Source organism: Nerophis lumbriciformis, linkage group LG25, assembly GCF_033978685.3.
Source record: "Nerophis lumbriciformis linkage group LG25, RoL_Nlum_v2.1, whole genome shotgun sequence".
NCBI lineage: Eukaryota > Metazoa > Chordata > Actinopteri > Syngnathiformes > Syngnathidae > Nerophis > Nerophis lumbriciformis.
Genome location: NC_084572.2, coordinates 32,004,792 through 32,026,802, shown reverse-complemented (window position 1 = coordinate 32,026,802; position 22,011 = coordinate 32,004,792). Strand labels below are relative to the sequence as shown.

At 35.9% G+C, this 22,011-nt stretch overlaps 1 protein-coding gene across 3 annotated transcripts in view; it reads right to left on the bottom strand.

Moving 5' to 3' along the window:
* LOC133621827 (actin-related protein 2/3 complex subunit 1B-A-like) overlaps positions 1-17,303 on the bottom strand; it is a 21,789-nt gene extending 4,486 nt beyond the window's left edge. The window contains exons 1-9 of one of the 3 annotated variants that reach the window (XM_061984214.1): positions 17,168-17,303; positions 12,939-13,161; positions 12,567-12,687; positions 7,110-7,214; positions 6,819-7,041; positions 5,563-5,670; positions 3,746-3,982; positions 3,596-3,671; positions 555-754 (exon numbers count right to left, since the gene is read on the bottom strand). In XM_061984214.1, the coding sequence (XP_061840198.1) occupies positions 555-754; positions 3,596-3,671; positions 3,746-3,982; positions 5,563-5,670; positions 6,819-7,041; positions 7,110-7,214; positions 12,567-12,630 (1,013 nt within the window). In that variant the 5' untranslated portion in view covers positions 12,631-12,687; positions 12,939-13,161; positions 17,168-17,303. Of the gene's footprint in view, positions 1-554; positions 755-3,595; positions 3,672-3,745; positions 3,983-5,562; positions 5,671-6,818; positions 7,042-7,109; positions 7,215-12,566; positions 12,691-12,938; positions 13,250-17,167 lie in introns of those variants that run through there. The other 2 variants (XM_061984215.1, XM_061984213.1) reach the window with 2 other exon arrangements.
* Positions 17,304-22,011: the final 4,708 nt, after the last annotated feature.

Below are 22,011 nucleotides of genomic sequence, written 5' to 3'. Positions count from 1 at the left end.
TTCACTATCCTCTTGTTGTGGGGCAGACTGGCTCGTACATGCACATGCATCCTGCGCTGTTGCCATCTCTAATAAAAAGCGGCGTATAGTTCTAACTTAGATCTGTCGGTAAACGCGCTATGGAAACGCTAAAAACTACAACAAAGATGATGGGGGAGAAAAGACACAGTCAAAGTGGAGGCACGTAACCCGAAGAGAAGGTTTAAAGTGGCTTAAAGACGGTCTGTCAAACATAATCTATGCAACATTTGGTCCGAAGAGCCACCGGTACATGTTATGTAGACCACAAGGAAATGTTGTTACGGTATATGGAAAAAAATGACAATGATTGGTATCGGACAATCTCACTCGTGAAGGCTCGCTATCGGAATTGGCAGCATAAAACCCTGATTAGAACATTTCTATTTTAACTGTATGGGTAGGAATATGTGGTATCAAATGAGCTCCATTCCAGTCTCCTTATTTTATTTATTAAGATAGATAGGAAATGGTAGATGACAGACAGGGTATGGTGCAGGTGTTCCTAATCAAGTGTCCAGTGAGTGTGTCCGCACCTGATGCTGTTCTTGTGCAGGGTGCTCAGGTCCTTGTCATTGCTCTGGGTCTCGGAGGCCCGCCGATCCAGGTTCTGGAAGCGCTCCCTGGCGCTGATGCCCTTCTGGGCCGCCTGCTTGGGAACGTCCATTTTGCCGCCGTACATCAAACCTCCCTTGGCGGCGTCCAGCATGAAGAGAATGGGGCAACAGTCGTGACCCTGAGGACCGAGAAAGTAAAAAAAAAAAAACACCATGAGTGTGACAGCGGAGTTTTTGTGTCTATAAAACATTTTTTTTATTGACTTGCAAATCGCTTTTTTATTTGAATAAAATCGTTTTTATACTTGCAAATCTTTTTTTTTTTTTTTTAAGTAGTCTTTATACTTGCAAATCTTTTCTTTTTTTAAGTAGTCTTTATACTTGCAAATCCTTTTTCTTTTTTTTTTTTTAATAAATTGTTTTTATACTTGCAAATAATTTTGATAATTAAAAAAGTTTTTATACTTGCACATCCTTTTTCTACTCGCAGAAAATTGTTTTTGTACTTGCAAATCTTTTTTTTTATTTGAATAAAATCGTTTTTGGAATTGCAAATCTTTTTTTTTTTTAACAAATTGTTTTTATACTTGCAAATCCTTTTTTTTTTAAATAAACCGTTTTTATACTTGCAAATCACTTTTTTAATAACAAAACGTTTTATACTTGCATATCCTTTTTCTACTTGCAGAAAATTGTTTTCCTACTTGCGAATCTTTTTTTTTGTTTAATAAAACTTTTTGTACTTGCAAAATGTTTTTTTTAAATAAATTGTTTTTATACTTGCAAATCTTTTTTTTAATATATTGTTTTTATACGTGCAAATCTTTTTTATATATAAATAGTTTTTATACTTGCAAATCTTTTTTTTGATATAGTTTTTATACTTGCAAATAATTTTTTTGATAAAAAAACTTTTATACTTGCAAATCCTTTTTCTACTTGCAGAAAATAGTTTTTATACTTGAAAATTTTTTTTTATAAAATAGTTTTTGTACTTGCAAATTTTTTTTTTAAAGAAATAGTTCTTATACTTGCAAATCATTTTTTTTAATTAAAAAAAAAAGTTTTATACATGCAAATCCTTTTTCTACTTGCAGAAAATAGTTTATATACTTGAAAATCTTTTTTTTTAATAAAATAGTTTTTGTATCTGCACATTTCTTTTTTAATAAATTGTTTTCATACTTGCAAACGCTTTTTTTAAATAAATTGTTTTTATACTTGCAAATCCTTTTTTTAAATAAATTGTTTTTATACTTGCAAATCTTTTTTTTATATAGTTTTTAAGCCTGCAAATCTTTTTTTTTTTAATATAGTTTTTATACTTGCAAAAAACATTTTTAATAAAAAAAGGTTTTATACTTGCAAATCCTTTCTCTACTTGCAGAAAATAATTTTTATACTTGAAAATCTTTTTTTTTATAAAATAGTTTTTGTACTTGCAAATTGTTTTTTTAAATAAATAGTTTTTATACTTGCAAATCCTTTTTTTAAATAAATAGTTTTTATACTTGCAAATCATTTTTTTTAAATAAATAGTTTTTATACTTGCAAATAATTTTTTTATATGAATAGTTTTTATACTTGCAAATCATTTTTTTTAATTAAAAAAAAAGTTTATACTTGCAAATCCTTTTTCTACTTGCAGAAAATAGTTTTTATACTTGAAAATCTTTTTTTTTAATAAAATAGTTTTTGTACTTGCAAATTTTTTTTTAATAAATTGTTTTCATACTTGCAAACCCTTTTTTTAAATAAATTGTTTTTATACTTGCAAATCTTTTTTTTAAATACATTTTTATACTTGCAAATCTTTTTTTATTTAAATAGTTTTTATACTTGCAAATCTTTTTTTTAATAAAAAAAACATTTTACACCTGCAAATTATTTTTCTACTTGTAGAAAATAGTTTTCATATTTGCAAATCTTTTTTTTTTAATAAAATAGATTTTGTACTTACAAATTTTTTTGGAAAATACTTTTTATACTTGCAAATCCTTTTTTTAAATAAAAAGTTTTCCTACTTGCAAATCTTTTTTTTTTTAATAAAATAGGTTTTACACTTGAAAATCCTTTTTTTTTTAATAAAATAGTTTTTGAACTTGCAAATTTTTTTTTTAATAAATTGTTTTCATACTTGCAAACCCTTTTTTTAATAAATTGTTTTCATACTTGCAAACCCTTTTTTTAAATTGTTTTTATACTCGCAAATCCTTTTTTTAAATAAATTGTTTTTATACTTGCAAATCTTTTTTTATATAAATAGTTTTTATACTTGCAAATCTTTTTTTTTTTATAAAAAACGTTTTATACTTGCAAATTATTTTTCTACTTGCAGAAAATAGTTTTCATACTTGCAAATCCTTTTCATACTATTTTTTTTTAAATAAATAGTTTTTATACATGCAAATCCTTTTTTTATATAAATAGTTTTTATACTTGCAAATCCTTTTTTTAAATAAATTGTTTTTATACTTGCAAATCATTTTTTTATATAAATAGTTTTTATTCTTGCAAATCCTTTTTCTACTTGCAGAAAATTGTTTTTATACTTACTAATCTTTTTTTTACCTGCAGAAAATGTTCTTTATGCTTGCGAATAGTTTTTCTGAATGAAAAAAAAAGTCCTTAGACTTGAGAATCATTTTTGTAATTGAAATAAATTGTTATTATACTTGCAAATCATTTTTTTTAAATACTAAACATACTAAAACATAAATGATTGAGACAAGTTTAAGGATATTTTAAAAAGGTGTGTGTGTGTGTGTGTGGGGGGGGGGGTTGGTTATGATTATGAATCATAAAACTTTAACATTAAAACTATAGTAGACTAAACAAAATTGCAGCACAAATGTAGCACAAACAAAAGGGACAAGTCTGGGGAGATTTGGGCTGGATGACATCACTAGTAGGAACATGTATTTTAGAATGACTTTAAACTGTTTAAACAAACATTTTTACAGCAGAAAAGAATGTCAGTGTTTGCAACTTCACACAGGTGTTGTCACAGGGGTACTCACCGCAGCCACCAGGCTGTTCTCAGTGATGAAGGTGACGCACAGCAGAGGAAGCGTGTCAGACCTCAGACTGCTCACGCTGTGCACATTCAGCACAAAATGTTACACACGCACGCACGCACGCACGCACGCACATCTCCTATGCGCTCTTACATGCTAGTCTTGCCGCCCTCTGCGACTGACAGGGTGGAGTCATGTGACGTCCAGGCCAGGCGGTTGCCCGAGTGGGAGAAGCAGACGCTGTGCACCCAGCCGCCGCCCCCTAAAGGACTCTGGCCCTCGGCGGCGGACAATCCGGACTCGAACATCATCTCCCCGAAAGGCATCTTGCTGCCCCAGGGCGTGGGACTGGGCTTCTCCTCCACCTCCTTGATGTAGGCCGAGAACACCCTGGAGGCAAAGAGGACACTTCATTAGGCACACCCTTACTATCCAACCCAGGGGTGCCCACACTTGAGGGCCACGGAGTGGAAAATCAGAGGATGCGGTGGGAATTAGAAAATGACCCTGGTTCACATAAACCCTCGACAGCAGTTCAGTTTAAAAAAAACAATTCACAATTATAAAAAACATTTTCTTCAATTAAAAAATTATTTGCCAGTACAGAAACAATTTTCTTTTAAGTTAAAACTTGGCAGTAATATTCCACCCTGCGTGAACCACACTCTTGCACTCGTAGTACCCGTAATTGGCACTCTACAACGACAGGTGGTGCTACTGAGTCAATTTAAGGCCGTCAGAGCTACTGTTATTTGCGCATGGTGCCGTCCGCCAAAAATAAAGATGAAGAAGCAAAATGGAGAGTAAAATGGCGGACAGAAGAGGGGGAAATTACAGTTTAACTTACAGGTTCAGCTTGTTTCCCCTGTCGTCTGTCGGCCATTTTCTTCTTCTTTATTACTTTTGGCGGATAGCACCATGCGCAAATAACAGTATCTCCAATGGCCTTAAATTGACTCAGCAGCACCACCTGTTGTTGTAGAGTGCAAATAACGGGTACTCAGAGTGCAAGAGTCTAAGTCTAAGTGCAAGAGTGTGGATCACGCAGGGTGGAATATTACTGCCAAGTTTTAACTTGAAGAAACTTATTTTTATACTTGCTAATTGTTTTTTTAATTGGGGGAAAATATATTTTATAATTGTGAATCCTTTCTTTAATTGGAAAAAAAAATTATACTTGCAATTCATTTTCTTTGTGGAAGGAAATTATTTATACTTTTTTTACCTGCAGAAAATATTTTTTTTGCAAATAGTTTAATTGAAAAAAATAATATTTTTAGACGTGCAAAAAAATGGTTTAATTGAAATTAAAAAATAAATTTAATTGAAAAAAAAAAAATACTTGCAAACCTTTTTTCTACTTGCAGACAATTGTTTTCATACTTACAAATTGTTTAATTGGAAAAAAAAAGGGTTTATAGACTTGCGATTCGTTTTTATTTGAAAAAAAAAGTTCTATACTTGCAAATCCTTTTTCTACTGGCAGAACATATGAATGAACTTATGAATTGTTTTTTACTTGCAGAAAATTATTTTTATAGTTGTGACTTGTTTTTTTTAAATGAAGGAATTTTTTTTTATACTAACTAATCCTTTTTCTATTTGCAGAAAATTGATTTTATACTTGCAAATCTTTTTTTTTTACTTGCAGAAAATTGCTTCTACACTTGCAAATTGTTTTTTTTAATTGAAGAAAATTGAATTGTTGGGCTTGAGTAAAAACATTTTTGTGTGTTTCTGGAATTTTGGCAGTAATTTCACTCTGTAACAATAAATGTAAATCTAACTAGACTACAAGGACAGTAATAAACTATTACATGAATTCCTGAAAAGGAACAATTTGTGATACAGCGCTTGGATTGAACCTCATTATACTGTGATTGCTACCCAGACAAAGGGTACCAAAATTCAGGAATAATAAAATAGATTTAAAAAACCAAGTCTCCATCATTGTAGACTAAGACAATCACCTGCATTTGAAGTCACATGACCCGGCAGCCAGCAGCACATTGTTGGGATGCCAGTCCAGACTTAGGATGGTGGAGCGTATCGGCTTCTTGATGTGCTTGCACACCCACCTGATGAACGACAAAGCCTCAAACGTCACCACACACACACACATTTGGAAGTTAATTTGTGTCTTTATTAATCCAACTTAATTTTTTGCGGGAGAATTTTGTGAACAATTTCATTGAATAAAAATGTGCGAGCAAAATGTCTGTTTAGGAATTAAGTCTGTTAAAATACAGTGTTTAAAAATTCATGGTGTGAAAAAAAAAATCAGCGTAAAACCAAACACTATTAAAAAATTCAGCGTTAAAAAAAATTCAGTGCAGAAAAATTCAGCGTATAAAATTTTCAGTGTTAAAAAAATATGCAATGTTGAAAAAATTCAGCACAAAAATTTTGTGTTCATAAAAATTATGTGCTAAAAAAATTAATTGAAGAAAAATTATGTGTATAAAAATTGAGTGTTAAAAATATTAATTGCTACAAAACTCAAGACATTCAATTTTATGTAAAAATTTCAATTTACAAAATTTAGTGTAAAAAAAGAAAAGTAGGACAAAAATTAATTGTAAAAAAAATCAAATGTAAAAAAATTCTGTGTTCATTTATGTGCAGAAAAATTCAGTGTAAAAAATGTTTAAAAAAATTAAGTGCAGAAGAATTCAGTGTAAAAAATGTCAGTGTAAAGAATTCGGTACAGAAAAATTCTGTGCAAAAAAATCAGTGTTAAAAAAATATGCAATGTTGAAAAAATTCTGCACAAAAATGTGTTCATAAAAATCCGGTGCTAAAAACATTCAGTGAAGAAAAATTATGTGTATAAAAATTCAGTGTTAAAAACAATTCCGTGCAAAAATAGTAATTGCTTCAAAACTCTAAATTTCAATTTACAAAATTCAGTGTAAAAAAGAAAAGTAGGACAAAAATTAATTGTAAAAAAAATTCTGTGTTAAATTCTGTGCAGAAGAATTTAGTGTAAAATATTTCAGTGTAAAGAATTCGGTGCAGAAAAATTTAGTGCAAAAAAATCAATGTGTAAAAATTCAGTGCAGAAATATGGATTATTTCAAAACTCAAGACCCATGATTTGATGTAAAAAAAAAAAATCAGTTACATAAATTCAGTGTCAAAAAAAGCTTTCCTTAACATAAATTCAGTGTCAAAAAAAAAACTTTCGTAATAAGGACACACACACACACACAGAACAGAAGCCTACCAATCATTCTCCTGCTCAAAGTAGCAGATAGAGATGAGGCGGGAGCCACTGCCCACGGCAAATTTGTTCTCCCGTGGCGACCACTTGACGCAGCGCGCCGCACGGTTGATGCGGAGGATGACCAGGGTGGGCTTCCAGGCGCCCTCCTTCAGGGTCCACACGTAAGCGTTACGGTCCGCCCCGCAGGTCACGATGCGGTTACTGTCAGGAGCCCAGTCGATGCCTGCACGGCAGAGACAGGACGGTGTAGAAGACTCAAGAAGTACTACAAGTGAGCGCTGAGAATCTCACCTGTGACCTGCCCGTTGTGCTCCTTCAGCTCGTGGATCCTGGTCCACTTGCTCCCATCCTTCTTGTAGATGTGGACCTCGTGGTTGTTGGGACAGATGGCCACCTCTGCAAAGCAGTGGGAAAAGTACAAGGCAATGAAGAAGAGTATCTAAAGTGTACAATTCGGGAAAGAAACACCCAAAACAAACTATCCAAAACATCATCGGTTCACAAGATCTTCTGGTTTCCTTTTTGGGCTATTTGATTTTTTTTCTACAGCCTAATTAGGATTAAGTATTTGCTTACACGTGTGTTAGAATGTTACTTCAAACATCACCATGGCAGTTCATCTTTTATGACGGCCGTAGCTTGACCCTGAAACAGATTATTTCCATTTCCATTATTTCTAACACTCTTACAAGTGTAAAAAGAACTTCAGCACTGTTAATAAACAACACTAGGGGGCATATTTGCTTTGTATTTTACAACGCAAACATTTTGATGGGCCTGCTATCTGTGCCCTGAACCTCTGGCCGGGGGTCGCCGGAAGCTGTCAGAATCCGTGAGTTTTAGGTGTAACTGTACAAAAAGAGCTACAGAGCTAGCCTAAAATGTTAGCATGCTTACAATAAAATGCTAACATTTAGCATGTATGCTAACGAAGGCATGCTAACATTTAGCATTTCTCACATTTCAAGTAACACGACTCTAAGGTGTATGGCTGCGGAAATAAGAGAAAAAAAGTGTAAAATTAGATGAAAAAGTTTGCATGCTTAAGTTAGCTTGCTAGCATGCTAAAGTTAGCAGCTGTCACATACCCAGTTATATGACTCTAGGTTAAACGGTTGCAAAATCAGCTCAAAAAGCTAGCACTTTAATGTTAGCAGGCTAACATGCTAACATAAACATGCTAAGGTTAGCAAAAAAGAAGTTCAACACTGTTAATAAACAACACTATGGGGCATATTTGCATTGTATTTTGCAACTACAAAATGAGTTTTAGGTGTAACTGTACAAAAAGAGCTACAGAGCTAGCCTAAAACGTTAGCAGGCTTACATTAAAACGCTAACATTTAGCATGTGTGCTAACGACGGCATGCCAACAGTTCGCATGTCTCACATTTCAAGTAACACGGCTCTAAGGTGTATGGCTGCGGAAATAGAGAAAAAAGTGTAAAATTAGATGAAAAAGTTTGCATGCTTAAGTTAGCTTGTTAGCATGCTACCGTTAGCACGCTAACAGTTAACAGCTGTCACATACCAAGTTATATGACTCTAGGTTAAACGGTTGCAAAATCAGCTCAAAAAGCTAGCACTTTACTGTTAGCAGGCTAACATGCTAACATAAACATGCTAAGAGTTCGCAAAAAAGAAGTTCAACGCTGTTAATAAACAACACTAGGGGGCATATTTGCATTGTATTTTACAACTACAAAATTCCCGCGGAAATTTTGATGGGCCTGCTATCTGTGCCCTGGACCTCTGGCCGGGGGTCGCCGGAAGCCGGCGTACTTTTGAGATGGTGTCGAGTGTCAGAATCTATGAGTTTTAGATGTACTCGTTGAGAAACGTTGTTCTTAAACTGTTCGACAATTTGCTCTCGCATTGTATATCTTGCTCTGTATGATGCATATGTTCCTTTTGACTGTACATGTACTGTAAATGTATAATGTATTTATATTATTCACATGTGAATAATGCTGTATAATAGACTTTATTTATATTATTCACATGTGAATAATGCTGTATAAAAGACTGTATTTATATTATTCACATGTGAATAATGTTGTATAATAGACTGTATTTATATTATTCACATGTGAATAATGTTGTATAATAGACTGTATTTATATTATTCACATGTGAATAATGCTGTATAATAGACTGTATTTATATTATTCACATGTGAATAATGCTGTATAATAGATGGTATTTATATTATTCACATGTAAAAAATACATACCGGTAAGTGTTTATTGTCTATTGTGAGCGAACTGCGGTGCTGAAATTCCCCCAGGGATCAATAAAGTACTTTCTATTCTATTCTGTTTGTTCACAAAGTGGTGACCCTCGCCCCATCCTTGTTTGTGAATGACTGAGCATTTCATGGAAGCTGCTTTTATACCCAATCATGGCACCCACCTGTTCCCAATTAGCCTGTTCACCCGTGGAATGTTCCAAATAAATGTTTGATGAGCATTCCTCAACTTTCTCAGTCTTTTTTGCCACTTGTGCCAGCTTTTTTCAAACATGTTGCAGGCATCAAATTCCAAATGAGCTAATATTTGCAAAAAATAACTACGTTTTCCAGTTTGAACGTCAAATATCTTGTCTTTGCAGTCTATTCAATTGAATATAGGTTGAAAAGGATGTGCAAATCCTGGTATTCTGTTTTTATTTACGATTTACTGGTTTTGGGTTTTGCAATAAAATATGTACGAGTCTGACTTTTATTGAATTAGATGTGGAAAAACTGGAAATAAAATTTGGTTTCAATCCTGCTTTCCGACTAAGTCATTGTGTAAGTGTTGCATTCAGGGTCAATGGTTCACGTCACGTCTTTTCCCAGCACTGAGACCACACTTAGTGATACAGTGGAGTACAGTACAGGCAGTGTGTCTCTGCAGGCAGTATGGGAGCCTTCAGACGACTAAGAGGAAGTGCTTATGCAGCAGTAAGACTTCCTCTGTGCACGCATTTTTGGCTTGAAGTGTTTTTTTGTTTTTTTTGGCTTCACCACAGGCGTGTTACATCTGTGAAAACAGCCATATAAGGCACGCTGACTGCCGCTAATTGCAAAAAAACAAACAAACAACAAAATGTCTCTCTGACATCACAATGTGAGGAAACAGGAAATACCTTCTTACAACCTGGCAGCCAATCACAAGCTTTTGACTCGCTACGCTATATTTTCTTGAGTGTGTAGGGCGCGGTCCTTTGGAAAAAATGTAATACATCTCTACATAATTACTTGAATACTTCCAGTATTTATAATTGTAATTGAACACAAATGTGTTAATACATGTGTCATTAGTCTATTTAATGTAAAAGTACATTTAATTATTCAATAATTGAATTAATTACTAGGGCTGTCAAAGTTAACTCATATATATACACATACACAAACACACACACAAATACACACACATATACATACATACACACATACGTATGTATATACACATATACACACATACGTATGTATACACACAGATATACACACATACGTATGTATATACACATATATATACACACATACGTATGCATATACACATTTATACATACATACGTACGTATGTACATACACACATATATATATATATATATACATACATACGTATGCATATACACATATATATATACATACATACGTATATACACATAAATACATACGTATATACACATATATACATACATAGATACGTACGTATATACACACATATATACACATACATATATACATACATAAGTATATAGACATATATACATACATACGTATATAGACATATATACATACGTATATACACATACATACATATGTACGTATATACACATACATTCATACGTACGTACGTATATACACATACATACATACGTACGTATATACACATACATACATACATACGTACGTATATATACACATACATACATACGTACGTATAAACACATACATACATACGTACGTATAAACACATACATACATACGTACGTATATACACACACATACATACGTACGTATATACACACACATACATACGTACGTATATACACATACATACATACGTACGTATATACACATACATACATACGTACGTATATAAACATACATACATACGTACGTATATACACATACATACGTACGTATATACACATACATACGTACGTATATACACATACATACGTACGTATATACACATACATACGTACGTATATACACATACATACGTACGTATATACACATACATACGTACGTATATACACATACATACGTACGTATATCCACATACATACATACGTACGTATATCCACATACATACATACGTACGTATATCCACATACATACATACGTACGTATATCCACATACATACATACGTACGTATATCCACATATATACATACGTACGTATATACACATATATACATACGTACGTATATACACATATATACATACGTACGTATATACACATATATACATACGTACGTATATACACATATATACATACGTACGTATATACACATATATACATACGTACGTATATACACATATATACATACGTACGTATATACACATATATACATACGTACGTATATACACATATATACATACGTACATATATACACATATATACATACGTACGTATATACACATATATACATACGTACGTATATACACATATACATACATACGTACGTATATACACATATACATACATACGTACGTATATACACATATACATACATACGTACGTATATACACATATACATACATACGTACGTATATACACATATACATACATACGTACGTATATACACATATACATACATAGGTACGTATATACACATATATACGTGTATATACACATATATACATACATACCTGTATATACACATATATACATACATACCTGTATATACACATATATACATACATACCTGTATATACACATATATACCGGCACATACATACGTGTATAAACACATATATACATACATACGTGTATATACACATATATACATACATACGTGTATATACACATATATACATACATACATACATACGTACGTACGTATATACACATATATACGTATATATACATACATATATACACACATACGTATATATACATACATATATACACACACATACATACATACACATATAGAAACATATACATACATAGGTATATGCACATATACATACATACATACATAGGTATATGCACATATACATACATGCATATATATATATATATACACACACATACGTATATACACATATGCATACATACGTATATACACTTATGCATACATACGTATATACACATATATATATATATATATACATGCATACACACACACACACACACACACACACACACACACACACACACACACACACACACACACACACACTTAAATCTAACATTTAACATAACATTTTAACCTACACAACTAAAATCAATAAAACTATTTGTGCTGATTTATTTATTTGTTTTTCAAATGAGGAAGTCAAGATTAATGGCCACAATGACCTCTGCTATTTGAGAAGAACTGCGACCCCGAAAGGGACAAGCGGTAGAAAATGGATGGATGGATGGATGGATGCTTCCAAGCCCTCACCTCCCAGGGGGTGAACAAGGGGATGGGTCAAATGCAGAGGACATATTTCACCACACCTAGTGTGTGTGTGACAATCATTGGTACTTTAACTTTAACTTATTTTATTCTGTCCCATGTAGTCAGATCAGGCAAACTCACGGGTAGCATCTTTGTTCCAGGCATGGCAGCTAATTGGTTCCATCAGGAAGCTATGGTAAGCCATGGCCAATCACAAGCCGGGCGTGCAGCGAAACCAGGAAGTGGTGCAAAGTTGAGGAAGCTGCTGAGCAAACAAACACATAACGGTCAGGTCTTCACAAAGGAAAAGAGAAGGGATGCTTCAAAAGGGGAAGAAGAGGTATGATGAAATGAGGTGTTCATGCGATCCAGACTGACAGAGGAATGATGATAGCAAACAATTGGACACAAAATAGTCCATGGTGTTGTCCTGGGAATGCCTGTTGCATCTTTCCCCAGAAAAAACATTTCTAGTCAAAGAAATGCTAGCTCAGCATTTTGCAGCTTACTCACCCCTAAGGCGGGAAAGTAGAGAAGACGGGCAGTGAAGTCAAGGTGGTCCAAGGAGCGGGACGGGGGGGCTCTCAGCTCGCGGACTCTGGCCAGTCAACGCGAACGCCAACGACGAGTGAGCCGAGCGAGAGACCGGCTGGGCTGGGGCGAGCGAGCGGCCGAGGGAGGAGCGAGCAGACAGGAAGTTAGAGCTGGGCTGGAAAAGATCTCTGGTGTCAGCTACCTAAGAGGGGGAAAAACACGGGGAGGACTTAGTCTCAGTAGGACGCTGGCAGGGAGCACAATGGTGTCCCACGCAACACAAAAAAGGAGGTAGAAAGGCACACAAAAAACTTGTGAAGCATGAAAGGCATAAAAGAAGAAGTGGGAGGGGCTTAGTGTGTACACAAAAAAAAAGAGAACAAGGAGAAAAAGGGGGGAGGGAAGGGGGGAGGCCGGTGGCAATAATGAGCTCATTCTCTTCTTTTTGCACATTTTTCAAGGGTGGGACTTTTTTTTTGCCCCTCGAGAGGACGTACTTCTCACGCATTAGTCACTAAATATTTTTTGCTTTGTGTAAACCGGCCAAACAAACAAAGCAATAACATTGTTCAATCAAAAAAATAAAAGGTACACAGTAAACAAAAACAAAAGTGGTGCGCTTTTCTATTCACAGTAATGCACTGTAAAATACTAAATATTATTTATTTAGTCCTCCATACATTTAGAAAATATGTGGATGTGTTAATATATACATGAGTCATGTACCGTATTTTTCGGAGTATAAGTCGCTCCGGAGTATAAGTCGCACCGGCCGAAAATGCATAATAAAGAAGGAAAAAAAACACAAGTCGCACTGGAGTATAAGTCGCATTTTTGGGGGAAATGTATTTGATAAAAGCCAACACCAAGAATAGACATTTGAAAGGCAATTTAAAATAAATAAAGAATAGTGAACAACAGGCTGAATAAGTGTACGTTATATGAGGCATAAATAACCAACTGAGAACGTGCCTGGTATGTTAACGTAACATATTATGGTAAGAGTCATTCAAATAACTATAACATATAGAACATGCTATACGTTTACCAAACAATCTGTCACTCCTAATCGCTAAATCCCATGAAATCTTATACATCTAGTCTCTTCGTGAATGAGATAAATAATATTATTTGATATTTTACGGTAATGTGTTAATCATTTCACACATAAGTCGCTCCTGAGTATAAGTCGCACCCCCGGCCAAACTATGAAAAAAACTGCGACTTATAGTCCGAAAAATACGGTAATTATATACTGAATACTGTTGTGTATTGTGTTGTAGATAAACAATCTGATTATTATAACTGAGTGACGGGGCAGGACATTATAAGCCTTTGCTTCTTCCTGCTCTTTTTCAGAGACTCACCCTGTATTACTTGCTTAATTTTTTTGGTTTAATATTACTATTGTTTAAGATCATGATATCGTAGCAAAGATGATACGGTTTGAATTAAGTAAATGGGGAGTATTTTTTTTTTTTTTGCTTTTTGAGTTCAAAATAATTTGTTCTATTTTCTGAGAAAATGTACCAGACATTAAAAATTTACTGAGATAGGCTCCAGCACCCCCCGTGACCTCGAAAGGGACAAGCGGTAGAAAATGGATGGATGGATGAATTGAGACTATGATCCAGGTGGGGTTCATATACTTGTAATTGGAGGCTCGTGCCACTTGTGGGTGGTAGTAAAGACATAGTGGGTTTGTTTTACTTGAACAAATATTTTAAATGCTGTCAGTGCTTAATTATTAACATCTAACAGTGGCACGCAGAATCAGTTAAGATGTAACGGTTTTTACATTTTTTAAGACCGGGTGTTTGCTTTTCTGCATTTAAAAATGCTATTAATAAAAAAATAAAATACAATAGTTTTCTGAAAATGTAATGCCCAAAAGCGTAAATTATTTTTAGAATGTATATTTTCTTTCTTAATTGTTTTTTTTTTTTTTTACCACTACAGCTCAATGCATGTTTTGCTCATTTAATTTTTGCTTAATGAATGGAAAATGAAAAACAAAAATCGGCTGGCTCATTTCAATTTCATTTGAATAAAACAAAAAACTAAATTGGAAAAACAATGCTTTCATCTTTTCTGGCGTCGAGGAGCAATGACAACATCTAAAAACTGTTTGATTGTCATTTTACATATCATATAACAAACATTTTAATCCCAAGTAAACACAAACGGAAAAACAAACTAAAACGGATGTTTTTTTCCCCTACCCTGACCATAGACATCTTTTAAGTAGACGCAGCATCGAGCGCTACTGCCTACTGGCGCTGACGAGACGCGGGGCCGCCATCTTGGAGTGGTGATCCACTCCACTCAGTGCAATTCATTTGGCAGGAGCAATGAACTGTCAGCGCATTTAATTCATCTTACCTCACTGAATACCACTGATTTTCACACGTTTTTTTGTCATACGTGTAACTGTGATAAAGGACACATGTTTTGGCGTGTTTTATTATTCATAGTTTGCTTTCCAGTAATATAATATTTTTATATGCTATAAGTGACCAGACGTCCGAGATCAAAACTGGGAATATAATCCCAGAGAAGGGGGAAAAAAAACGGTCAGCTATTTTTAAATTGAATACACAATATGATTAGGTTATATATACACATGTGTATATCCTATATAAACAATGTATGAATACATTAGATATCTATATATCTTATAGACTGTATCTCTGTTGCTGCAGCAGCAGAAAGTTTATTCTGTCTTGACACTTTGTATTGATATTTTGTATTACATTCTTCCCTTAAATGATAATGTTTACAGTCATTGTTTTATATGTATTTTTTATGTATGTCGCTTTGGACAGAAGCGTCTGCCAAATACTTAAACATAAACATATATAAACACCTGAAAGTCTTTATATCAGCTAAAACCACCAATCTGTTTCACTGGATTCAGAATAAAACCAAAATTCTGTCTTACCCAACAATGTTAGTATTTGAATATTGTTACTTGAAGATGTGTTCCTGATTACAATTATACTGTTAAGAAAGTATTGTCTTATACTTTGCCTAAAATGAGAATGCATCATAATCAGTGGCGGCTGATGAATTTTGTTTTAGGTAAGGCTGAAAGTTTGTAAAGTCATCCTCCCCCAGAAGATTTATTTGTGATTTTCACATACAAATGAAGCATTCTGACAAAATAATGAAGACAAAATAGAACATTTCATAGGTTTGCAGAGAACTATATACAATATGCACACTGAAGGCCTGCCGCCACCATAGGTTATAGTAATAGTAATCCCCCGATTCCTATTTTCAATAGTCCGCTCATTTGAGCAGGAAAACGCTGCTTTGAAACGCATCTTTGTTTTCTACCTGTGAACTGTCAGTTTGGCTCCTCATCACCACTTCAAGATGGCGGCCGAATTTCTCGCGTCACAGCAGCCAATGCTGCGTCTACTTATAAGATGTCTATGATCCTGACAACTGATGTTTTTCTTTTCAAAGTAAACGCTGGGCTAATACGGTACCCTTGTGTATGGCCAAGTGTCTTCTGAGCCCTAAACAGAATATATTTACACAAAAGGACTGACATCCACAGAAATCTCCACTCACATGTCAACGAAAGTGAAGGCAAAATTAATCACGCACATTACACGTCAGTACAGTATTTTTTCCTACAGGTCCCCGATTTTTAAAAATCAATACTTCCGGTTTGGTCTGTTTTTCAGTTTTTGTTGATATGTGCGTAAATATGTTTGTAAAAGTCAGTCTTCGTTCGCCATGTCTAAAATAATTCCTGTGTAGCGCACCAAATACATTTTAGCCAAAGTCACAGACACGTGGACGCCGTAGTAATTAGCTTTTACTTTGAAAAAAAAAAAAAAACACTTCCGGGCTGAAATAATGAAACAATCATTTTTGTTTAAATGTTAAATATTTTTGATGAAATATTAAATTAAAATGAAATAATTCTAAATGTAGTTATTACTCTTCGACACCATAACATAACGTTTTTATTAGCATTATATTATTACATTCAAATTAACTAATCGTTTTTGTTTTTCAAATGGCCATTCAATAAAAAGAAAAATAAATGACCCTAACATACACTGACCACTATGTCAATTTTGACGATACTTCCTTGATATTGTACTTAATTGTATAATGTGTTTTGTTTGACAGTTTCAAATGTTCAAAATAAACGGTTGCTTTAGGATCATTTAAAAAGATTTCAAAAGTACCTTTTTTACTTTGCCAACTTTCTGGACATGCCGTTCATCGCCTTAAACTAAAGCTAACATAGCACTTCCTGGTAGCCCGGCTAGCTAGCGTGCTAACTTCCGATTTCTTCATTTCAACTTCCGTTTGGTGAAATCGCAGTATTTTTATTCATGCATGTGTTTTTCTTAAACCCTAACCATTTAAATACTACTGCGTTTTTTATTTGAATCATCGCGTATCTATGTTTGGAAAGTTGAAACAAAAAAAACGACCCTTCTTTTCTTTCATTGGATGTTTAGGTGTTGTTTTTTCGGATGGCGCATGCGCGAACTTTGCGGGCCTTTTTAAATGTCCACACCAGCGGCCGCTATAAAGAGAAGATTGTGCTGCGTTGATGGAGTCTTCGGATTCGGAGAAGACCGACCACTCTTCCGACAACCAGGATGACTCGGACGAATCTATGCCGACAGAGGAGTCTCTCAACTCGGACGAGGAGGAGGACGAGAATGACGTTAGGGACGACGGCTGCGTGGAGGATACAACATGGAGGTCTAGGAATAAAGGGATCCTGTGGTCTTCTTCTCATGAGGTGGCCCAGGATTATGTGCACCCGCCTGTACTGATGTCAGGGCCAACTTATTATGCACTTGCCAGAACCTGCAGCCCTGAGAGTGCGTTTTTTCTTTACTTCACCGAGGACATGGTGCATCTTATCCTGAGCTGCACCAACCTGCAGGGGAGAAGGGCAATCCCGGGATGGAAGGATGTGAGTGAGGTGGACCTGCGGGCCTACTTGGGGCTCCTTATCTTGTCCGGTGTCTTTAGGTCGCACCATGAGTCCACCAAAAGTTTGTGGGGGAAAGAGAGCGGACGTGCTCTGTTTGCTGCGACCATGTCCGAGAAGCGCTTCTGCCAAATAAACAAGGTGCTCTGCTTTGATGACAGGCCAACCAGGCCGGACCACTACGGGGAGGACAGACTGGCCCCGATCCTCGACCTTTGGAGAACATGGAGCGGCCTCCTCCCCAAAATGTTCAACCCGGGGAGGGATGTGTGCGTCGGTCAGCAGCTGGTCTCGTTCCGAGGCCGCTGTTCCTTCAAGCAGTGCATTCCGTCGAAACCTGCAAAGTACGGCCTGAAGATCTGGGCCCTGTGTGACGTCAGCACGTCGTACGCGTGGAAGATGCGGGTCTACACCGGCAGGTCTTCCCCAGCACAGAGAGAAAAAACCCAGGGAACGAGGGTCGTGCTGGACCTGAGCGATGGTCTCAAGGGCCACACGGTGACCACGGACAACTATTTCACGTCATTTCCTCTGGCCGCGGAGCTCCGAAAGAGGGAGATGGCCCTGGTGGGCACCATTCGTCACAATAAACCGCAGATTCCCCCGCAGCTACTACTAACTAAGGACAGGCAGGTGTTTTCATCAGTCTTCGCCTTTTTATCCGACAGGACCCTGGTGTCTTATGTCCCCAAGAGGGGCAAAAATGTGCTTCTCATGAGCACAAAACATCGCGCACCGGAGGTCGAGAGATCCGTAAAAAGAAAGCCCCAGATGGTTCTGGACTATGCCTTTTGCAAGAGAGCTGCGGACCATCTCGACCAGGTTAGCGCTGTTATGCATCAATCTCGCCAGGGGTGTCAAACCCATTTTCATTGAAGGCCACTAATAGCTGGTGCGCAATAAGTAAAATCCTTAGAGTACTAACACTATTTAGGGCGTAACGGACTAGCCAACGCACTGCCATCTTCGTCTTGGACTTGCAACTGTAATTGAGACTCAGAAATGTTATAATAAAACTAGATATTACCGTATTTTTCGGATTATAAGTCGCAGTTTTTTTCATAGTTTGGCCGATTTGGTGCGATTTATACTCTGGAGCGATTTATGTGTGAAATTATTAACACATTACCGTAAAATATCAAATAATATTTATCTCATTCACGTAAGAGATTAGAGCAGTGGTTCTTAACCTGGGTTCGATCGAACCTTAGGGCAGTGGTTCTCAATTGGGGGTACGCGTACCCCTGGGGGTACTTGAAGGTATGCCAAGGGGTACGTGAGATTTTTTTTTAATATTCTAAAAATAGCAACAATTCAAAAATCTTTTATAAATATAAATAAAAACCTATATTTTTTCCAAATAGTTCAAGAAAGACCATTACAAATGAGCAATATTTTGCACTGTTATACAATTTAATAAATCAGAAACTGATGACATAGTGCTGTATTTTACTTCATCTCTTTTTTTCAACCAAAAATGCTTTGCTCTGATTAGGGGGTACTTGAATTAAAAAAAAATTCACAGGTGGTACATCACTGAAAAAAGGTTGAGAACCACTGCCCTAGGGGTTCGGTGAGTCGGCCTCAGGGGTTCGGCGGAGGTCAAAACACCCGACTCATCGTGTAAATACAAACATTTCCCTATCGGCGTATTACGGATACGGCAACAGCAGACTGGTTGGCAGGTGTGTAATTTGTTGTGAGTTTATGCACTGTGTTGGTTTTGTTGTTTGAACAAGGTGATGTTCATGCACGGTTCATTTTATGCACCAGTAAAAAAACATGGTAACACTTTAGTATGGGGAACATATTCACCATTAATTAGTTGCTTATTAACATGCAAATTAGTAACATATTGGCTCTTAACTAGTCATTATTAAGTACGTATTAATGCCTTATTCAGCATGGCCCTATTATAACCCTAACCCTAACCAAATAACTCTAAATGAAGTCTTTATTACTTAGAATATGTTCCCCTAGTGTCCAAATAACTCTAAATTAAGTCTTTGTTACTTAGAATATGTTGCCCATACTAAAGTTTTACCAAAAACATATAACTTTGTCTTGAATTTGAAAAAAAAATTAAAAAAAATGTTTTCACAAATGAAGGGTTCGGTGAATGCGCATATGAAACTGGTGGGGTTCGGTACCTCCAACAAGGTTAAGAACCACTGGACTAGACGTACCTTTGGAGTTGGCAGAGTTGTTTAGAAGCGACACTGAGGAAGAAGATTTCATCGGATTTAGCGATTATGAGTGACAGATAGTTTGGTAAATGTATAGCATGTTCAATATGTTATAGTTATTTGAATGACTCTTACCATAATATGTTACGTTAACATACCAGGCACGTTCTCAGTTGATTATTTATGAGTCATATAACGTACACTTATTCAGCCTGTTGTTCACTATTCTTTATTTACTTTAAAATTGCCTTTCAAATGTCTATTCTTGGTGTTGGGTTTTATCAAATACATTTCCCCCAAAAATGCGACTTATACTCCAGTGCGACTTATATACGTTTTTTTTCTTCTTTATTATGCATTTTCGGCCGGTGCGACTTATACTCCGGAGCGACTTATACTCCGAAAAATACGGTACCATGAGCAGATCATTTTAAACATGTTTTAAATGTTGAAATAAAAAAATAAATGTCCACAAAAATATACAAAAAGTACCTAAATTGAGAACTGGTACCGATTAAGTAGACCGTTACAGTAGTGAGTTATAAAAGAATGTTTCTGAATGTATTCATGTCGGATCTTTCGCAGGCTTGCGCCACCTATACCTGCAGGAGGAAGTCACGCAGGTGGCCCATGACCCTCTTCTACCACATGGTTGACGTGTCGTGCTTCAATGCATTCGTCATCTTCACGTCGGTGAACCCCGAATGGAACGCCAACAAGGGCTACAGGCGCCGCGTCTTCCTGGAGACCCTTGGCAGAGCCCTCGTTGCCCCGGCGATGGCTAACAGGAGCCGCCCCCCAAGGGAAGGGTTTGCAGCTCGGGCTAAAGGGGAGGAGGTGGAGGTGAAGAAGGAAGAGGAGAATGAGGAGGAGGAGGAATCCCAGCCTGGGCCCTCAAGGAAGAGGAGACAATGCTGCTTGTGCACGCAAAGAAGGAGGGTGATAACCCAGTGCTCAACGTGTGGGAAGCCAACATGTAACGACCATTTCAAGAGGGTCTGTTACAAATGTTGCCTGTGAGTCGGTTCAGTGTCCATTTGTTGTTTAGGTTTTTTGTTACTGATAAATTATTATTACATCAAAATCAAGTGTTATGAATTATTTTCCTATTCAAAGCTCTCATTACCCAAATATATTTCACTTTCAAACTCATTTTGGGAAAATATTGCATATTTTGTTGCTGCCATTAAAAACTGGGGCATAAAATAAAAGCTTTAAAAAATGAACAAAACTTTATATTGACTGATATATCTGAAGTTGATTTAGACATTGAAATACATTTTTTTGCATACTCTGGTAACGAAAATAACTTTTTGGGGTTGCCCGTAAGGATGTGTAGCTTTCGCTTTTGAACCGATACTATACCAATTACCGGTATCTCAGAATTGATACTGGAACTAAACAGTACTTGTGTGTGTTAATAAATGTTCATTGTTTGATAACATTTTATTTTTAATGTTTTACTGTTAACATTTAAAAATGAGCGGATTACGATACCTGTGCTGTAACATTTGAGTCTTATAGAGCAGTGTTTTTCAACCTTTTTTGAGCCGAGGCACATTTTTTTAATTGGAAAAAATGCGGAGGCACACCAGCAGCAGAAATCATTAAAAAAAAACGAAACTCAGATGACAGTAAAAAGTTGCTGTCGCAATTGTTGGATATGATGCGTGGCGCAGTGGAAGAATGGCCGTGCGCGACCCGAGGGTCCCTGGTTCAATCCCCACCTAGTACCAACCTCGTCATGTCCGTTGTGTCCTGAGCAGACACTTCACCCTTGCTCCTGATGGGTGCTGGTTAGCGCCTTGCATGGCAGCTCCCTCCATCAGTGTGTGAATGTGTGTGTGAATGGGTAAATGTGGAAGTAGTGTCAAAGCGCTTTGAGTACCTTGAA